The 20,570-nt window shown below is 41.4% G+C and overlaps 1 protein-coding gene and 1 long non-coding RNA gene across 10 annotated transcripts in view; one reads left to right on the top strand and one right to left on the bottom strand.

Moving 5' to 3' along the window:
* Drc8 (dynein regulatory complex subunit 8) overlaps nucleotides 1-20,570 on the top strand; it is a 137,141-nt gene that overhangs the window by 84,945 nt on the left and 31,626 nt on the right. For 5 of the 8 annotated variants that reach the window (XM_087194076.1, XM_087194078.1, XM_087194079.1 and 2 more), the window contains 4 exons: nucleotides 8,949-9,028; nucleotides 9,623-9,665; nucleotides 10,302-10,368; nucleotides 14,726-14,959. In XM_087194076.1, the coding sequence (XP_087050202.1) occupies nucleotides 8,949-9,028; nucleotides 9,623-9,665; nucleotides 10,302-10,368; nucleotides 14,726-14,841 (306 nt within the window). In that variant the 3' untranslated portion in view covers nucleotides 14,842-14,959. The other 3 variants (XM_087194077.1, XM_087194083.1, XM_087194082.1) reach the window with 3 other exon arrangements.
* LOC147823066 (uncharacterized) overlaps nucleotides 874-20,570 on the bottom strand; it is a 33,016-nt gene continuing 13,319 nt past the window's right edge. Inside the window, exons 2-3 of one of the 2 annotated variants that reach the window (XR_015444318.1) lie at nucleotides 20,073-20,208; nucleotides 874-6,109 (exon numbers count right to left, since the gene is read on the bottom strand). This is a non-coding gene — a long non-coding RNA (uncharacterized LOC147823066). The remainder of the gene's footprint in view (nucleotides 6,110-20,072; nucleotides 20,209-20,570) is intronic. The other variant, XR_015444317.1, reaches the window with a different exon arrangement.

The raw sequence follows: 20,570 nt of genomic DNA on the forward strand, positions 1-20,570 counted from the left end.
ACAAATGTGACATTCAAATTTTCCAGTCCATGTACATTTAAATATTTGACATTTATTTAGTCCCTACTTACTGAGCTAAATGAGGAAACCTACACAAAATGTTCAACAGAGTCTTGTATATATGTAGTAAATGGTTTGCTGTAAAGTTTATGGTGTTGGGAAGCTGTAAGATGTTGAAGTGACAGCTGCTCCCTAGTAACTCCTCGCAGCAGTGCAACGGCTCTGCAGACTCACTCCCTACCCTCTTCTATCTTGGGTGAAAAACATTTCACCACACCACACCTACCACAAGGCCCAGAATTCCCAAATCACAGTTTCTCTGTATTGTTAAGTGGTAAGTATCTTCAACTTTTTCTGTTTGTTTGAAACTTCAGAAATGGCCTTTATTCGGTAAAATGAGACCTCTGTAATCCGCATCTTTGTGAAGTAAGAATTTCCATCAAGTTGAACTGAACTACATCATTCTGGTTCCTGGTGCACTATGAGGTTCCATGTCGTTCAGAGTTTGATTGTTCCAGCTTTCTCACGGAATGGAAAGGGTGGGGTAATCACTTTCTTGTTAAAATAGCTGGTGATGGGAAGTATTTTAATTGTATTTGGAACAAGACATTAAATGGTGCTAAAGCAATAAGTGGCAGAAGGAAAACAGCCCAGGGAAATCTGTGAAAAGTGATTTTTCTCTCTTTTAAATGAACAAAATATATTTTTTATACAACATAAATAACCACAATAGATTAATATATTTTTATTTCAGAGTTTTTATAATAATATTTAATTACAAAATATAGAAAAATTATTTCCAATAATTTCATCACTTTAGTATCATCATTGTTAGTATTTGATATACTTCCATATACATTTCCTGTATTTGTGTTTTTCTTTTCCTTTTTTTTTTTTTTGGAACTTAAAATTGAACCCAGGGAGCACCAAGCTACATCCCCAGAGCTTTTTATATTTTATTTTGAGACAGGGTCTTGCTTAACTGCCCAGGCTGGCCTCAAACTTGTGACCAGCCTGCCTCAGCCTCCTGAGAAGTAAGGATTACACGTGTGAGCTGCCATGCCTGACCTGTACATGTTTTAAATGTGACTATAATTTTCTGGTGCAATTCAATATGTACAATTCTATACCTTGCTTTTTTTCACCTAATTATATTACAGCCATCATGTTATTAGGAAATTTTCTTTATAAAAATTATATGGTGGGCTGGGCATGTAGCTCAGTGGCGCTGAGCCTGCCTGGCAAGCACAAGGTACTAAGTTCGATCCCTGGTACCAGAAAAAAAAAATTACATGCTGATTAAATTGGGCAAGAAAAAAGTAGAGGAATGAACTCTCTTGAATTCACCACTCAAGCACAACACAGAATATTCACTCAATATTGCATAAAAATAATTTTTTTCAATTATTATTATTTTTTTGTACCGGGGATCAAACTCAGGACCTTGTGCTTACGAGGCAGGCACAGTGCCACTGCGCTAAATCCCCAGCCCCCATAAAAATATTTTTTTTGTGGTTATGTAGTCTTTAAACCCAGTATTTTAAGAAGGAAATGCTGTACATGGAGGAATTCGATATTACGCTAAGTAAAATAGGCATAGAAACACAAATGCTACAAGATTCAACTTATGTGAGATCCCTGAAGTCACTGAACAGAAAGTGGATGCTGGTTGCCAAGGACTGAAGGTAGAGGGAGAAAAGAACTCCTGGTCAGTGGGTGCAGAGGCTTAGTCTTACAGGGTGAAGAAGTTCTGGAGATCCGTTCCCAGCACTGTACATACAGTCAGCACTGCTTTACTGCACCACAAAAGTGGTTGACAGTAAAAACTTATTGTAACAATTACAAAGGGAAAATAGATTCTGTGCACAAAACCAAACACAGAAAAGCACAGAGAACACAACCCAAAGTATCCTGTAATTCTACCACCACAAGACAGTTACAGTATATTTTCTACAAACACGTATGTGTATCTGTACATCACAAGGGGGTCACCAACTTTTCTGTTTAGGAAGGGCATCCTGGAGATTGAACCCAGGGCCTTCACACTGAGCTACATTTCTGGCCCATTTTTATTTTTTATTTTAGACAGGGTCTCGCTAAGTGGCCAAATTATTTGGGCTAAGCTGGAATGTGTGATCCTCCTGCCTCAGCCTCCCAGAGTACTGGGATTACAAGCATGCCCCACTCCACCCGCTGGGATCACTTTTTGTTCAATAGTATTAGTCTGTTTTTTATTACTATGACAAAACAGGTGTTGCTGGTTGTCTTAGTCTCTTTCTTGTCTCTGACACCCACAAATGAAAACAGGAGAGGTTTATTTTGGCTCACGTTTTCAGGCTTGCGGCAGGATGGCCGGGCAGAGGGCATAGCAGAGAAGAGCTGCTCACTGCTTGGCAGCGCACACACCGTGGCACCTTCCACAGTCTGGCAACCAGGTGCCCCAGGGAGGCACAGGGGAAAGGAAGCCAAAGCGAGGGGCGGGGCCAGGCTTATGCCCTTCCCACTAGGCCCCGCCTCTTAAAGGTCCCCCTGCTTCTCAGCACCACGACACCGGGGACCAGGATCCCAACACAGGAACCTTGAGGGACACACTCAAGCCATATCCAGACCACAACAAACACCGTATCTGGTATTTTCTGTGGCAGCCACTGCTCTCTTGCTTATACTAAATCTCAACCCAGGATGAAGCTTCTCCTCCAGTCTTACTGCAAGACAATTTTAAATAACTGCTTGAGGTATAAAACAGGTTGAAGAATACCACAGCAGGATGATCGGTCTGTCACTTGCAGCCACTGTCAAATACCAGAGGGATTCCACTGGGCTTGGAGGGGCTCTCACCCCTGGGGGAGGGAAGTGGAAGCTGATGGGGGAAATCCTCAGCTTAACTGAGCCTGGAGGCCCAGCAGCCACCACCTCCTCTCCCCCTCACTTCCGGCTGTCACACTCGCACTGGAAGTCCCGGCCAATTCCCTATGTATCCTGGGTTGATTCTGGGATCTTGGTTCCACAAAGAGATGATTCAATTTATTTTAATACTTTTGGTAACAGGAAAACGTTTATAACTCAGAAGAACCATGTATCCTAATTTTGTTCAACAGCCTCTGGGATCTTTAGAGTAATTTTTCTAAAGGAAATGACTTTAATTTTTTCATTTATAGGCTGAGGATGTAGCTTAGTGGTAGAACACTTGCCAAGCAAGTGCAAGGCCCTGGGTTTGCTGCCTAGCAGCATAAAAATGAATACATTTTTTAAAGTTTTTAATTTTTAAAGATAACATTTTTGATACATGACAATTTTTGTTATTTTATTCTATCAAGAAAATATTTTCTAAATTATAATCACATTTTGGTTTTGAAATATGATTTATGTCAAAATGCCTATGTGCACCATATATTTTTTAGTACAAATAGTTAAAAGCATCCATATGTATATCTTCTCTGGTGACCTAATACAAGTTGAAATGTAGATGCATTGTGAATCATCTTAACTACTGATATTATGTTGTTTTTTTGTGAGGCCTGAAATAGTTCAATTTATTGATTCATTGTTATGTCATTGGCAAGAAATGAATTTTCACTGTGTGTTTTATTGTCCCTATTCAGTGTGTTTGGCATTAAAATAAATAATGCTGTAATGAGAAAAGAGATGGCCTGAGGATTTCACTGTGGGGATGGGAGTAAAGCACTCTGGGCTGCAGTCCACCAAACCCCGGACTGACCTAGCAGCCCTCACAGAGGCCTTAACCTCCCTGTGCCCCTGTGTCCTCAGGGGCAAAACAGATGAAGATCACCAACTTCTACCACAGTAGAGTGAGAAACTCTATTTGCCACATGCTTTGAATCTTTGATAAATACTGATATTTAAAAAAACCAGCTTCCATGTTTCTTAAGACATCTCCATGTTGGGCAGAGGATGCAGAGACCCGGGAAGACCTGAAGGCCGAAGGGATAGCCTTCGACTGTGGGGCTCCACTGTGTGGCAGTGAAGCTCTGTGCTTTCAGGCACCTCCTCCTGTAACTCTTCAGAGGGCAGGAAGCCCAAGCCTGTCAGGGTCTTGGTTTCCCTGGCAAACATCTGCCAGCACGCTGCTGAGACAGGATCTTCCCGCAGGGAGGTTAGCCTTTACATTCACAAATGCAGCCCCAGCACGCTGGCCCTTCTCTTAGAAACAGACTAGACTCGTGATGGCAAACCTGTTAGAGACGAGGACGACTGCCCAAACTGCAACCCCAAACCACTTATTCCTCACAGAATGCCAACACTGCAGTTAAAACCTGAATTCTGAGGTTTGGTTCAGAAAAGACAACTCATACATTAATCTCTTTTGTCTTAAAAGAAAAACAACACATGTGCCATAGGTTCGCTGCCACTGGCCTGGACTATAACTGCCTTGGCTTCGTTCATGTTTGTAATAGCAGGAGGTATCAGCTTTTGTCTTCTGAGGAGCGGGCTGTGGAGTTGGGTGGCTGTCTGTCTTTTAGCCTTCCTCTCCCCTCAGTCCAAAGAAGCTGGCAGGAAAACAGCAGAGGCGGAGGCATCACTACCAGCCCACTGACCCTGTCCTCTAGGAATTAAATATGACTGGCAACTTGATGCAGTGTTTATTCTATTGCCACATTCCACATAGCGTTTTGTGGCTAGGAGACAAGCCAGCCTGTTTCTTTTTCTTTCTTTTTCTTTTTTTAATGAGACAAGGCCTTACCATGTAGCCCAGGCTGGCCTTGAACTCACTGTGATCCTGCTGCCTCAGCCTCTTGAGTGCTGGGGTCACAGATGTGCACCATCCAGCTCAGCTGGAGGCCAAACTTATAAACAGTTAAATCTGCCCAATGGGTCAGTGAGGATGTGTCTAACATTTCAGCCGCAAGGGCTGATTGTTTTTGGAACAAGTGTCACAGCATTTCAGAACCGGAGCCATCATCAGCTTAGACTCCAGAATTCACAAGGCACCATCCTGTCCTGGCTCATGTCACTTTCGCAGTCACCCCATTAAGTACCACCTAGGTATCATAACTGTATTCTCCTGGTATCAGAAGTGAGGCTCAGAAGCTAGAGGATGAGTTTGTTGGTTGTTGTTGGTTTTGTTTTTTTTTTTGGTTCCAGGGATCGAACTCAGGACCTTGTGAAGCAGGTGTGGCACCACTGAGCTAAATCCCCGGATTACTTTTCTTATTCTTGGTCAAAAAATGGTGAACAGGATTTAGCTCAGTGGTTTCACCGCCTGCTGTGAAAACGCAAGGACCCGAGTTCAATCCCCGGTACCAAAAAAAAAAAAATGGTGAACATATTATAAGGTCCTTCTCCCTCCCTCTCTCTCTCTCTCTCTGCTGGAGAGGGAACCCAGGGCCTCACACTGTACCATGGAGCTACAACCCAGCATCTATTTTTCTATGAGAAAGGCAATGTTTTGTTTTTTTTTTTTGGTACCGGGGATCGAACTCGGGTCCTTAGCTTGCGAGGCAGCCGGTGGAACGACTGAGCTAAATCCCCGGCCCCTGCAATGTCTATTTTTTAAAGACCCTAACCAGTACAGCAAAAAGTCAACAGGATTTTCCCAATATGATAGTGCTGTAGGTGAAGAAATGCTAACGAATTCACAGTCCTCAAAGACATCTGCTATAATGTACGGAATCTAAATTAACTGAGTTTTCTCCTGGAGAAAGTAGGTCTGAACTACACTACTTTTTTTTCCCATATCTAGTGTAAAATAACAGTTCAGAATTTTGAATATCTTTGTTAATCTGCAGTTGAGAGGCTTAGAATTTCTGTCTGATAGCAATTCAGAGTCTTTGGATATATGTATCTGTATTATATATAAATATATATTATATATTTATTCTTGCTAGAGCTGCTGTAACCTTGTACCACAAGCTGAGTGGCTTAAACAGTAGCAATTTATTGTCTCACAGTTCTGAAGGCTGGAAGTCTGAGAGCAAGATGTTATCAGGGCTTGGTTCCTTCTGAAACCCACCAGGGAAGGTCTGTTCCAGTCCTTGTTCCTTGGTTGCAGAGGGCTGTCTTCACGTTCACCTGGTGTTCTTCCCGTGTGTGTACTGGTGACAAAATTGCATGATAGATAAATACTCCATGATCTCCTTATATGTAGAATCTAAAAAAAAAAAAACAAACTTAAAACAGAGTGGAAGGACATTTACCAGGGGAAATGGGGAGCTCATGGCCAAAGGGTACAAACTCAAGTTATATAAAATGAACAATTTCTGGAGACCTACAGTACATATGATGTCTGTAGTTAATAATAATGTATTGTATACTTGAAATCTACTAAGAAAGATCTTAAGTGTTCTTACCACATACAAAACAGTAATCACTTAGGTGATGGATATGTTTATTAACTTGACTGTAGCAATCATGTCACTATAAATGTATATCAAAACATCACACTGTGTACTGTAAATATATACAATTTTTATTTGTCAATCTTAGTTCACTAAAGCTTGAAAAAATTAAAAACAATGGGGGAGCTGGCTGGGGTATACATGAGAATTTTTTGTATTATCTTTGCAACTTTTCTGTAAAGTAGAACTATTATAAAATAAAAAGTGAAAGCTTTTTATAATATAAAAGTGTCTGGCACATATAGATATTTGATGGATATTGTGGTTAGAATAGTCATGCAGGGCCAGGGATTTAGCTCAGTGGTTTTGCCACCTGCTGCAAAAGCAGAAGGACCCGAGTTCGATCCCCAGCACCAAAAAAAAGAGCAGTCATGCAGTTAAATTGTTGTAGTTAAATGCCACTGCTCATCTCTTTCTGTACAGAGTACAGATTAGATATGGCCTCTAGGGGACAGTGTTGTGTCATAGAAAGATTTTGCAATTTCTGCCAAGTATATGGATTTAGCATTTTTCTTCTTTTTAACCATGAGGCCTGTGTTTATATTCATTATCCCTCTTTTTACAAAAACTAAAAAAAAGTATGCCCCTTCTGCTTTTCTGACTAATTAGATATCTTCTCTCGACCTATTATTTTATTAATTTGGGCTGCAGAAAGGCCTGTTAAGCAAGATGGCCTGCAGAGTTTTCAGCAGTGTGTCGCAGTGTGAGGCACAGGCCACATGTCATCTTGTGTTCTCGCAGGGCTGAAAACTAAAAGCAGGCTGTAGACTGATGAAGATGTTTATGAGATAAAGGAGGGCTGTCATTCTGTAAAGGTCAAGATCGTCCGCTCTGCAGAGGTTTGTTAGCAGTCAGGGAAAGGGAAGGAAGCCATTTCTCTAGCTTGCAGAGCAAATATCTGGAAAGAAACTCAGAGTTTTAAGATGATTGCTCTGTGCATAATCTCATGAGCCTGACACAGTGTTTGTAGGAGACTCCAAAGGTTGGAAATCTGGAGTGCTACTCAGGCACATCAGAGCCATATGAACACTAATTTGCAAAATGCTCACTGTGGACCAGAGGTAGCTGAAGACAGTTGTTCATGTAGGGATGGACTCAGACTTTCGGAAACATTCTAACATTAGATTTTCACTGATAGTGGAGCCTCAGGTCTTCATTTACACTCGTGGTGAATCTAGTATAAATATTTAAAAAGTTACTTGGGTGATAGTGTATTCCACTTAGCAGCAACCTATAGTTTCTTAATTTTTGCTCAAACAGTAGTTGTGTTAAAAGCTCATCTGGGGCCAGGGATTTAGCTCAGTGGTTCTGCCTCCTGCCTCGCAAGCTCAAGGTCCTGAGTTTGATCCTTGGTACCAAAAAAAAAAAAAAGGCTCATAGATCTCAGTTCAACAGATGAGCTTTTTTTTTTTTTGGTACCAGGGATCGAACTCGGGACCTTGTGTTTGAGAGGCAGGAGGCGGAACCACTGAGCTAAATCCCCGGGCTCTATGAGCCTTTTAATAGGATTTTTTTTTAAAGGGAGTGGAAAATTTATAGCTCCCCATAAATAGCCTGGCATGAAAGTTAAGGTCAGTGGTGCTTCATACAGCCACTCCATCAAAATTGGACCCATGAGCAGAGATCTATTTCATTCTCATCTAATAGTGCTGAGTACCAAAAATTCTCTGTCTCAGAGATAGTGTTCTCTTAATTTAGCAGCAGCCTAGCAAAATTCCATTAATCATGTAGGTACTTAACAAATACCGCAGTGACGTGAGATGTAGTTTGGCCCTGGAAATAATGAGTGGCTACTAACCAAGGGTAAGATTGTGTCCCACTTGAGCCAGTCAGAAGCTGGGGAGTTGTCCTCCACTCCTCTCTTCTGTTTACTTCTCCATATCCACAATGGGTACCAAACCAAGCTTATCAGTTTTACTCCTTAAACATTTCTTGAAACAATCCACTTCTCTCTCCATGGCCACCACTCCAGTCCAAGCCCTCATCGTATCTGTGTAGAGCATTGAAAAAGCCACCTCACCCACAACCAGTGTGATCTTTCAAAATACACATCTCTGAAACCTTCAGTGATCTCCCATTGTTTTTAGGGTAACAACCAAGTCACTTTCATGGTCTGCTGCCTGTCTCTGTCCAGGTTCCTCCTGAAACATCCTCCTCGCTGCTCTCTGCTGCAGCCTCGCAGTCTGTCCTGGGTCACCAGAGTCCCAGTGCATGTAGTTTCCTCTACCAGGGAGTCTTCCCTGCTGTCTTTATCTCATTTCCCTCCTCTTGTCATCCTTGATGAATCAGCTGAAGTGTTATTTGATCATGAATGACTTCTCTGCTTTCCTGTTCTAGGAGAGTTTCCTTTATTATATGTTTCTGTAGAACCATGATCATTTACTTCATTTTGCTGCATATATTTATAATTAGACACTTGGCTTTTTGGTGTTTTGACTGATGTATGTCTCCCCTGGAAGAATACAAGTCCTGTGAGCAGGGGTCACACCCAGGTGTCCTCAGAGTCAAACGATGTGGTCTGTACTTTTACAAGGTAGTTGCTCAATATATATATTAAGTAAGTAAATGGCTATTTCTTTATCAAATGTTTAGGTAGAAGAAGAAGAACCCACTGGATACATCAGATACGAAAAATTTCTTCCAGTGATGACCAAAGTACTTCTGGAAGGAAGGTAAGTAAGTAAATGCAATTTAAGGCAAGGTAATGATTAGGGTTACATTACCTTTAAACTCTTAGCTTTTTCACTCTGTATTTTATTCAAACTATCTTAGATTGCCTTCTCTCTAATCTTTTAGTGTACTTCTGAATTGCCAGGTGCTATCTGCTTAGAAAATCAACCATGTTAATATTACTCTTAAGCAAAGCATAATCAAAGGGCAAAGAAGCTACAAAAATAATAAATCAACAATATCCTATTCGTCTGCTATTTTCAGTGGTCAATTATGAATAAGAATACCAATTATTTTACTGGTTAAGTATAGCATTAGCTTACCAAAGTTGGTTGATTATAGAGGTTTTGTTTCTAGATAAATTGATTTCCAAGATGAGAAAAAGCTAATAGATAACACTAAAATGCCAGTGATTTCAAACTAAGTATTTCCATGGGGGCAAGGTACAATTGACTTTCATATCTAGAAATCCAAGAATATTTCAGTGAGCAAAGCATCATTATTCTAGTTATATTAGTAACTTTAATTTTTAATGCATTCATTTATAATGTAGAGACTGAAATACTCTGACATTAACGCTTATGGCATAATTACAGATTCAGACCAATTCCAGATGATGTCCTTCTTCAGGCTTTTGAGGTGTGTATGCTCCAGGTTATTCATAGAGACAAGGGATAATCAAAATATATGGTGAATGCTTAAATTTAAAAAATTATTAAAGTGAAAGACACATACCCATTAATCTTCCTAAAAATCCTCCCACTCACATGGAACACACTTATCCCATCATTCTTGCCACTTTCTGAAGCAATTCTGGTAGTCTCATTTTGTGAGTGTCTTTATGAGATGTGATAAAAAAAATTTTTGGTGACTGCTGTCCTATGGAGAGGCAGGCTCGTAAAGTGTGTTCTTCATCCACCTCATTCACCCGGTCTGGCACCATGCAACTTTGGGCTCTTCCCAAAAGTCAAAATGACCATGAAAGGTAAACGATTTGAATTGATTCGGGACACTGAGGCAGCCAAGAAATCACAGCTAGAAACTCATAAAAGAGGAATTCCAGAACTGCTTCAGAAAGTGGCAAGAATGATGGAATAAGTATGTTTGAAGCAATGGGGAATATTTTAGAGATTAATGGCAATCTCTCTTTTACTGTAATAAAAATTTTAAATTTAAATACTCACTGTATTTTTTAATCATAACTTGTATATGAAAATTTTATTATGTAAAATTTATTTGCCAAATAAAATATGTAATATCTGCCTTTTCCCCTAGACTTTAGATTCAGCTAAACGTGGATTTCTTACTAAGGAAGAATTGATCAAACATATGACTGAAGAAGGTAAGATGCTTTATTACTCATAACAGTGACTGAGGTAATGGATTAATAATTTTTACAACAATTTTTTAAGGTTATAGGGAATTCTTTAAAATCAATCATTCTGGTTAAGAGTTACTTACTATTCCTGTTATTTTGGTTTGGGAGTGGTTTTGGTTGGAGGTTAAGAGGTCAAAGCATAAGAGAAGGGGAGATAGATTATTGCCTCATAAGTTTTTGTATAATAGAAGTTTAATGATTACTTCCATCAATTGCAGTCACTTCCCAGGAGTGGTAGCATAAGCCTGTAATCAAAGCACTCTGGGAGGCTAAGGCAGAATTGTAAGTTCAAGCCCAGCCTGGTTAACTTAGGGACTTAATGAGACCAGGGGTTCAATCTCCAGTACCACCCCCCCCCCCACACACAAATGCAGTCACTTCATTCATGTAGAATATTTCCAGAATGAAAGGTGTGTCACCTAGAAACCATGAGCTATAAATCAGTGCCCTTATTAGATTGAAGATTTGAATTGGAGTATACACAAAATTTCTTTTAAAAGAGTTTGGTAAAGTTATGGATAATAATACAGCTTCAACTGAATATGAATTCACAGAAAAATTTCATGTTTTATGCTAATGGAGACATTTATATTTGCTTTGAACATAAACTAACACATACACACTTCACTATGATTTCCACTAGGCTTTCTCCTTGCTTAGGCCAGCATGTAAATCTGTTTCTCCTGAATGGCAGTGCCCGAGGGGACAGTCTCTTGAAACCATTCTCGTATTGGCCCCTCCGCTACTCTCATACAAAGTTAAGGGTTCTGTCTCCTTTGTTCAGTTCGCCACTGCAGGGACTGAGTCATTAATCATTTGAGGCAGGATCAGAAGTACAAGTAATTCTGAGGAAGGAAGACAAAGACATCTACATGCGCAACTGGTTTGACTGTTTTCACTTGATCCAGCATTGGGCAGGAGAACAGGAAATGAGGGTAAGAATGACATGGAAATCATGGCAGCCACCCAGGAACTCCTAGGACATTGTTAAAATTATCTTAGGGATTAAGATGTGGTGGGAATGTTATGACTTTCAAAGCGTTCACCTTTTAATCATAAGGATTAAAGGAAGTAATTATATTAGGCAACATGAATTTAGTCGAAATGGCCCAAACAATTCAATTTAATGAATATCATGTGCTTCCTGAGCACAGTGGCGGGGCAGTGATACTGAAATCCCCTCCCTCTCTCAGGATGTTACAATCTTACTTGGGAAACAAAGCTAATTTATTCAACAAATCACAGTATAGGACAGTAGAAAAGTAAGTGTCAGAAGATCAGTGCAGGTCAGAGCAGCTTGAAAATATTAGTCTGGGAAGTTTCTGGAAAAACTCAAGAAGGTAGAATTTACTTGGGTGAATTGTTGAGGGGGGGTAAAATCTTATGCATTCGAGTCCCCTCATGTATAGTAGGCCTCAACAAATTAGAGCAAATTAGCTCTGAATAAATGAACGAAGAATGAATGAGTAGTTGAAGGAAATGTAGATAACGTGGGCTGGCAAGAGGGAAACACAGACGGGTAAAGCAGCATGAGCAGAGTGGGAGGTGAGCATGCACATGGCCCTGTGGGTCTTGTCGGCCAGCAGTAGGAAATTAACAGAGATTTCCTGGGACTAAGGTGTGGGGGGCCTGGCCTCAGGAGTCTGGGGTTCATCCTGTGGGCGATGGAGTATTACAGAGCTTTAGGAGATGAGTCACACAGTGCACAGGTGATTGTGGGAAAGTTATTCTGGTGCCTGTAGGTTGTTAGATGGAAAGGGGTTAGGCCAGGGAGACCAGTTGGAAGGCTGGCTCAGCATTCTGAAGGCTCCCCTAACAAGGGCCTGGCCTGGCAATGGGAATGGAAAGAAGGATTGTACAGTGGGATGCTCTACAGCAGGATCCCTGGGTCATGCTGAATAACAGAGGGCAGGGCACAGCAAAGGAGCAGGATCAAAAATAACAGCAAGGCTTTGACCCGGATGGGGGTGTCGTGGTAACGCCAGTGGCTGAAATAGGGGAACCAACGGGAGACAGCGCTGCACATGGAGACAGTGCACAGTGCCGCTGTGTGATTTACTTGGAGGTGCCATGTGATTCAGGAATTTCCAAAAGGTAAATTTACAGAGTTAATAGTACTTAAGGGTCATTTCAACAGAATGATTTCAAATATGTGACTTCAGTTTTTCATGCAACAAATATTATTCAGTACATTAGACATATGAGCTAATGTTTGATGGTGATATATAAGAGGTGAAGTATTATACAAATGTAAAGTAATATTATTTATTATTATTAAATATAAAAGACCTGCCATCTAGCTGTAATAGCAGTTGATTAGCCTAGTAAAATATCTGCTTAGCCAATGCCTCAAGATTCTCAAAATTCTAAACTGTTTTTAAATACTTCTGTGCTTCATAACATAGGTCAAAGTCACTTGTACAATTTTCCACAATATCCATAGAGCATCAAATATATTAATAATCAGTTTGAGAATATGTGTTCTTTTTTTTTTTTTTTTTTTGGTACTGGGGATTGAACTCAGGTTCTTGTGCTTGCAAGGCAGGCACCAGAACCAGTGAGCTAAATCCCTGGTCTGAGAATATGTGTTCTAAATGCCTAGGTCATATAATAAATATAAGTCATACTGAATCCAATTCCCACAAGATAAAAATCTACATGTGTCCATGAATTTGTATTGCATCAGTATTTAGCAGTAGGAAAATGTTCAAAAACATTTTCTAAATAAATACTTCTATGTTGCTGTGTCAGATACTGTTCTAAGTGATAGTCAAATAATTATGCATTTAATCATTATAGTAATCCTATGGGTAGAAAGTAGTATCATCCCCATTTATAGATGGGGGAAACTGAAGCACCAAGAGGTTAAGCAACTCGGCCAAGATCTTAAAGCTTGTTACAGAGAGCTAGCATCTGAACCCAGGCACTCCTTAAACACTGTGTGTCTCTTTCTCTGTACCACGAAGCAGTGTTTCTCCCATCTTTCACCACGAGCAGGGCCCTGCTCTAAGCGGCCGAGTGTGGTTGTTCAGCTGGAGGATCATGAGCAGCACTCCTGGCCTTCAGACCCCAGCAACCCTGCCCCTGCAACTTGCTGGGGCCAGCTGCCTAGTTTCTTTGGGTGCCAGCAGCGACACACAAGTTCTTACCTCTACGTTGTGGTTGGGAGACTGATTAACTTAGTTAATATCTGTGAAGTACTTAGATCGGTGCTTGGCACACAGCATTGCTGAATGAATGTTGGTTAGTACTGTTTTAAGGACTTACATCAAAGTTCATTTGGTATTTAATCATTAGGTTTAAGGATGATTCAGAATTTGTAATTTTTAGCACTTTAGCCATTCTTCCTTTTATTAGGATGTAGGCATGATTTCAAAAGAACCCTGCATACCACATTTCTCTTGTTTCATGGTACTACCTTCGTTGTCATCACAACCCCTGTTTGAGTAACTTCAGTGTTCATAAGCGAATTCCAACCTAGGAAGCAGTGATTATAATGGTCGGTGACTTAAGCTCATGAGGTTAGCAGACCTCAGACCTTGGTAACTTAGTTACTTGGGTAAGACTCCTTCCCTATAGAGCCAAAGGTGGTGATTTAGATGATCTGTATTTTCATTTAATGTTAGGACACAGTTCTGTCTTAAATCATCTTCAGTCTTTTCCTCTTGGTGAAACCCATTTCCACGGTGGCTCTCAGCTGTTATCTGAATCCAACGAAATCCCACAGATTTTCTGTACCACTTTTGGTTTCATCTGATATCAACCCTGGACCAAACTCTCACATGGAGGAGTTTTGAAATGGTACATGAGTTGCATCCTTCACTGGGGTCAGTTGGCATCGCTGACCTGGCCAGATTGGGTAGGAAATATTCCTAGATAGAGTTGTTACAATTTCAGGTCTCAAATATCTGCTCTTCAGTAATTTTGCAGAGCAAACATTTAATCATCTCTTCATACTCTTACTACACATGATGTTCAGCATCCCTGTGAGTCTGAGGCTTCAGGTTAATCCTTTTGCAACTTCAGTCATTTAAAATTAAATAAACACCTTTGTCCATGATGTCTTTGTGTCCTACTGCTGTTGTGACACGGTAACGGATTCTACAGGTTGCTTGGTCTATAATGGGTAAAGGTAAGGTGAGTCCACAGCCTGCGAAGGTGTCCAACAGCATGCTTTCAGGTGCTGCCCCTACAGAGCCAAGAAGAAATAGTGACACTGTGGGCGCACATGGAGCTCCATGGCAATTAAGCTGGTTAGTGGAAGGAGAAAGAGAAAGTCAGCCTATTGTAAATGATGGATTGCCCTTCTTGTCTCTCCCAGGTGAGCCTTTTTCTCAAGAGGAAATGGAAGAAATGCTATCAGCTGCAATTGATCCAGAATCATATTTAATTCATTACAAGGATTACATAGCAACGATGGTGATAGATGAAAATTAAATATTCCGAGGACTTAAAGGAGAATTTTAAAAGCTGCTTGTCCTTGTTAATTTCACATTTTATCTTGTAATCCCTATATGTAATTAAATATCTATTAAAGATATTTAATGTCTTGTGACATAGCTAGTTCAAGATATTTTGTTTTCTTTTCTTTTTTGGAAATAGGTTCTTGCTTTGTAGTCCTGGTCAGCCTTGAACTTTGTACATAGCCCAGGTTGGCCTCAAATTCCTGATATTTCTACCTCAGCCTCCTGAATGCTGGGATTACAAGCATGCACCATCACACTTGGCAAGATATTTTGCAAGGCAGGTGGTGGAAGGCAAGGTATTTTGTTTTCTAAAGACAATCATAATAATTAAAAATGGAAGTTTATTTAATATATCCAGTCTTATGGAATGATAAGTTGCTAATTATTTAAAATCTAATCTTAAAACATTTTAACATTAAAATGGATTGTTTATTTTCTACAATAAAGCCCATGTTACCTTCAAATTTTAAAAAAAAGCTGAAAAAATGAAAAATGCTTGTAATGACCTAAAGTTTGGCCTAGAAAGATCTTGGGGAGGGACAGAATGATCACAAATTGAAAATGAGAAGCAATAAGATGAAGGTTTCTTTTTTTTAAAATAAATACTTATGTAATCTGAATGTGGAAGGAGAGTTTGAAATAACTATTAATAATTATGAGCCAATTATATATCTCATTTGATATTATAACAGTGCAAAAACTGTATTTGCTTTTCTTGCATGTTACTATTTATGGAATGGCTAAAGGCATTGAGATAATTGAATCTAGGGAATGAATGAAAAAAATTTTTATTAGTGCATGTTTATAGCCCAGAATGTTTATATTCCCTGTGGGGAAGTGGTACATGTACTATTGATAATGTAAGGTAGTGACAGTTTCTCTCTTGGTCTTTAGAATTCTCACCTACTCAAAAGAATATTCAGGGAAAACTGTCCTGAATATTGAGTGTCAGCTTTTATAACCATAACAAAATACGTGAGGTAGACTAGCTTTGTAAGAAAGGTTTATGGTGCTCATAGTTCTAGACATTTCAAGGTCTAAATAGCACTGTGCAGGCTCAGCGAGGGCCTCTCCTCGATGCATGGCCCCAGGGGCAGGGGACAGCTCAGGGTGTGTGTGGTGGGAGGGTGGGTGGTGCCAGGCTGCTCTTCTGGCTTTTCCCAGGAGTACTTCCTGTGACCCGAGGATCGCCCAGTGGGCCCATCTCCCAAAGGTTCCGCACCCCCTATAGTGCCACTCTGAGGACCAGGTCTCTAGTACATGAGCTTGGGGGTGGGTGCACCATTAAACCATATCCAAACCATTACACAAAGTAAAAATATCGAGAAATTATATGATGTTCAGAAGGTGTAGCTGTTGAAGGGAAAGAATAAAGCTACCTGGCACAAAGGATCATGGTGGAAAATTACACAGCTACTTAGAAGCACAGAGGAAAACAAGGTAAAGGAAAATGAGTGACCTTCCATATATATTTTTTTCATATGGCTCACCAATACATAGCGAATCAAGAGTGTCCCCTAAAGGCCCAAGTGTATCGGAATCTTTGAGAGGCGGGGCCTAGTGGGAGATCGTAGATCCCTGGAGGTGCAGCAAAGGGCATAGTGAGAGCCTGTTCCTTTCCTTTTCTCTTGTTGCTCCTCAGGTACCATGAAGTGAGCAGCTTCTTGTGCTGTGTGCTCCTGCCTGTGCCCCTGCCTTGCCACAGGCCCAAAACTAAGGGGGTCAACCAGCCACAGATTAACACTTCCAAAACTGTAAGCCAAATAAACCTTTCTTCTTCCTAAGTTGATTAACTCAGGCATTCTGTTACAGTGACAGAAAGCTGACTTATAAAACAACTGCATGTGTGCTTATACATGTAAACAAGTAAGAATGTAAGATTTCTGGGGTTCTTCCTCATACACATGTAGTCTTTGCCCCCAAGAGAGGGGAGTGCTACCCAAGGGAATGTTTATCACTCTTCACTCATTCATGAAATGTTTATTGAGTATCATTAGGTAACCTGCTAGGAACTGAAGATGAAAGATGAATACATCTCTGACTAGTGAGGATCACAGTTTAGTGAGGGAGATCTGCAAGTCAGTTGGCAACCACATTTCAGATAGCAGCACATTCAGAGTGCTATGGAAATGTGTAAGAGAGGCAGCAAACTCTGCCAGGGGCAAGAGGAGCTTTCCGGTAGATGAAGGAAGCTCCTCGGGAAGGTGGCACATGACTTAAAAAATGTAGTAGTTTTTTGACTGAGTAGTTTACTAAGTGGGCAGCAAGGCACAGGGCATGTCAGTGGGGGAGTAGCAGGGACAGAACCCCAGAAGTGTCATGAACACAGAGGAGTCTGGGAAGTGAAAGTTGACCGGTGTGTTTGGCATTTAGGAGATTTGGGGACCCTGTGAGACATGAAATTGGAGTGGCAGAGAGCAGTATCATAGGGATACTGGGTTAGGTGTAGAGTTAAGGTTTTAGCATTGGAGTTTAGAGTTTATAATTTGTTCTGAAGGTCATAGAAAAAAGTATCATTGGTAAATATGCCTGGAGAATAGATTTGAAGGGCCAGGGTTAGACCTGAGGAGACCAGCTGAGCACAGGTTAAGGGAATGTGTCTCTGCCATGTTTGTATTCCAAAGGGTGAGAGCCACGGAGAAAGTGGAGGAGCCATTTCCAGGGCAAAAGAGGGACTGGTTTAAGAGCAATGAATCAACTTCCGTAGTTCCTGCCTAATGGCCTCTTCTTTTTCCCTCCTTTCTTCACTCCCTTCCTCCCTCCCATCCTCCCTTCCTTCCTTCTTTCATGCTCACACATGAAAGCTTGAGGAGAGTGATACGATTTTGACATAGCTCTTATGGGAAATGGGAGATAGAGTTGAGAAAGCCCATGTGGAGGTTCTCTGGAAACCCCGAAAGGCTTTTCTTACTTATCCAGTCTCCGAAGCAAAAAGTAAATTGTATTGAGTCAAGGTTAAGATTTTGTTGCGTGTAGGAGGTGGAAGGAACCAAAGGTCAAGAGAGCACAAGAATCTGCAAGCGCAGGTAGTGATGGTCCATGGGGCTGGGTATTAGGGGAGACTGGTGAGGGGCCAAGGGCCAGGGCTCAGGTTTCCAGAAGGGCGCCAGCCCGTGTGCAGGGAGCAAGGCTGCTCATCTCTCCTCCGTGCCTTGGAATAATATGCCTTGTTTGAAATTTGACTTCCTTGGATTCCTAGTGTATTTCTCTTATTCTCCTGTGTTATTATAACTCAATAGTAGCTAACATTTATTAACTGCTCCCAATGTTTCAGACCCTTTTCTAAGTGCTTTACTTAAAATAATTCATTTAGTCTTCTCAACCAGCAAATGCGATAGGCCCCATTTTATAGAGCTGGTAGCAGAGTTGCACACAGCTAGAAGGGCTGTATTAGTCAGCCTTTTCCAGGTGCGTGGTGACAAGAAGCCTCCAGATCCAGTGGTTTATAACACAGAAGTCACGTCTTATGTCAGCTGGAGTCAGCGGGACTCTGCTTTGGGGGTGCCTCCATTCTTCTCCCCTTCTTCCTCACCAGAATAACCGTGTATCCCCGTTTGCCCAGGGCAACCCCAGCCTGCACTGGCTGTCCCAGCATAGTCTTGAATCTATCTCCCTTTTACTCTTAGAAATGTCCCAATTTAGATGACCCACGAGTGGTCATCCTACTCACAAAATAGAGAGTAAAAATGACGGTGAAGAATCACTTCCTGAAGGCTTTAAGAAAAATAACCACAGGGATGATGGTAATGAAACACATTTCTTTCCTCAGTAGTTTCCCAAGATAAATTTTTTATCTGGGATCAGTTGGAATTTTCTCAAGGTAAAATCCAAATGAAGAAACTCAGCTGTGCCTTTTGAAATCATCCCCCAGAGATGAATCTGAGCAATCAGTCATACGTCAGGGCCTTCAGAGTGTTCAGACAGGCTCACTGTGACTGGTGACACCCTGCAGGTGGGATGGAGTGTGGCAGAGACCTGGTACATCCTTCGAGGCCAACGTACACAGAGGGGTGCCCTTCAGCTGGCCAGCACTAACGTGAAGCCATGGAGCCTGCTCTCTTGCCCCATGCATAAACCCAGGCAGGGACTTGTGCAGGAGAAACCGCACTGAGCAGCCTTTAGCTACTGCTGATTCAGCTTATAATTTGGCTATTGATTAAAATTATGAGCCACGCTACACCTGTCTCAGGGATGTCCTTTCTGTTTGGTAGTCACAGAGCTGGATTTGTGGGATGTAACTACCTTTTGTCTCTAGCACCAATTTCTCTGTTTCTTTTTTAAGATCACTAAACAGTGCAGCACAGTCTTCCCATACAAATCTCATTTTATTTCACAGCTGCCAGATAAACACACCATGTTTGCCAGGGGAACACTTTTATGTTTTTTTGTTGCTGGGGATTGAACCCAAGGCCTGGCACACTCTAGACAAGCGTCCTACTGCTGAGCTATACCCCCACCTGAACACTTTTCTTTTTTTTTTTTTTTGGTACCCGGGATCGAACTCGGCTCCTTGTGCTTGCAAGGCAGGCAGCGGAACCACTGAGCTAAATCCCCAGCCCTGAACAGTTTTCTTTATACTCAAACCATTTCAATGTGTATTTTACCTCTTAATTGCCTACCTTGTTCTGAGGATCCAGTTTAAATCACAATGGCATTTTTCTGGCAAGAAGAGCTCAGGCTCTTGTGCAGCAAGATTGCTTATCCTAAGACTCTGGCCCAGCGGCCCTCCTTGCTTTATGGAAAGAGGCTCTGTTCTCACACTTTGGGGCTGGGGAAGCTGCGTGACTCAGGCCTGGGAGTCTGACGATCTTGCGCTCTGATCCTGCTTTACCCGTGACTCACCTGAGCCAGGTGCTTTACCAGCTCCACACCTCTGTCTGGAAAACAAAGAACCCAGTCTGGTCCCCCTCCTGCCTCCAGAAGCAAGCACCAAATGCCCAAGGGCTCAATGCCTAAATGAGACAAAAGGGCATCCCACGTAGCAGGCTGCTGGGGAAGATGGCTGCTAGCTCAGGGCATGATGTCTCCGGTGGAGTGGAATGTTTCCTTCCTGTCTTCCTTTCCCTTTTCTGTTTCCATATAAGAAATTACCTTTTCTGGCCAGGGATTTAGCTCAGTGGTTCCAGTGCCAGCCTCGAAAGTGCAAAGTCTCGAGTTCAATTCCCAGTACCCAAAAAAAAAAAAAAAAAAAAAAAAAATTACCTTGTTTGTGCAAGCAGTTCCTCGTAAGATCAGTGCCAGTGCATAATTGCTTAAATAAACAGCCTCGTGGTCATGTATGTTCCCACCTTGTGCCAGGCATGGTGGCTTTTTCTAGTATTTCGGAGAGTGTGGTCACCTGGGAGGGGGGACGCTTATTAGAATTCAGGCACTGATGTCCCATTCCAGACCCCAAAAACAATCTCTGGAAATGGGGCCAGGAAACTACATCTTCAACAGACATTCTCAGGGGAACCTCAGGCACACATACGCTTAAGAATCACTATCTGGGTGGTATCACATTGTGAAAGTGTGGGATTTGGAGTTGGGCTCTGCCACTTAACGGATTATGTGATCGGCACAGGCATTCAGTATCGCTGAGTTTCTGCACCTCGGTGTGGAAAGTGGAAAGAACACCTGTGTTACTTCTAAGGCTGGTGCAAAGACTGAGATCATAAAAGTGAAAATTCTCTAAAAGCTACCAAGTTTGACACAATTATT

This window comes from Heterocephalus glaber, unplaced genomic scaffold (assembly GCF_053883595.1).
Source record: "Heterocephalus glaber isolate CG9 unplaced genomic scaffold, H.glaber_assembly_v1.0 deba00001600, whole genome shotgun sequence".
Lineage (NCBI taxonomy): Eukaryota > Metazoa > Chordata > Mammalia > Rodentia > Bathyergidae > Heterocephalus > Heterocephalus glaber.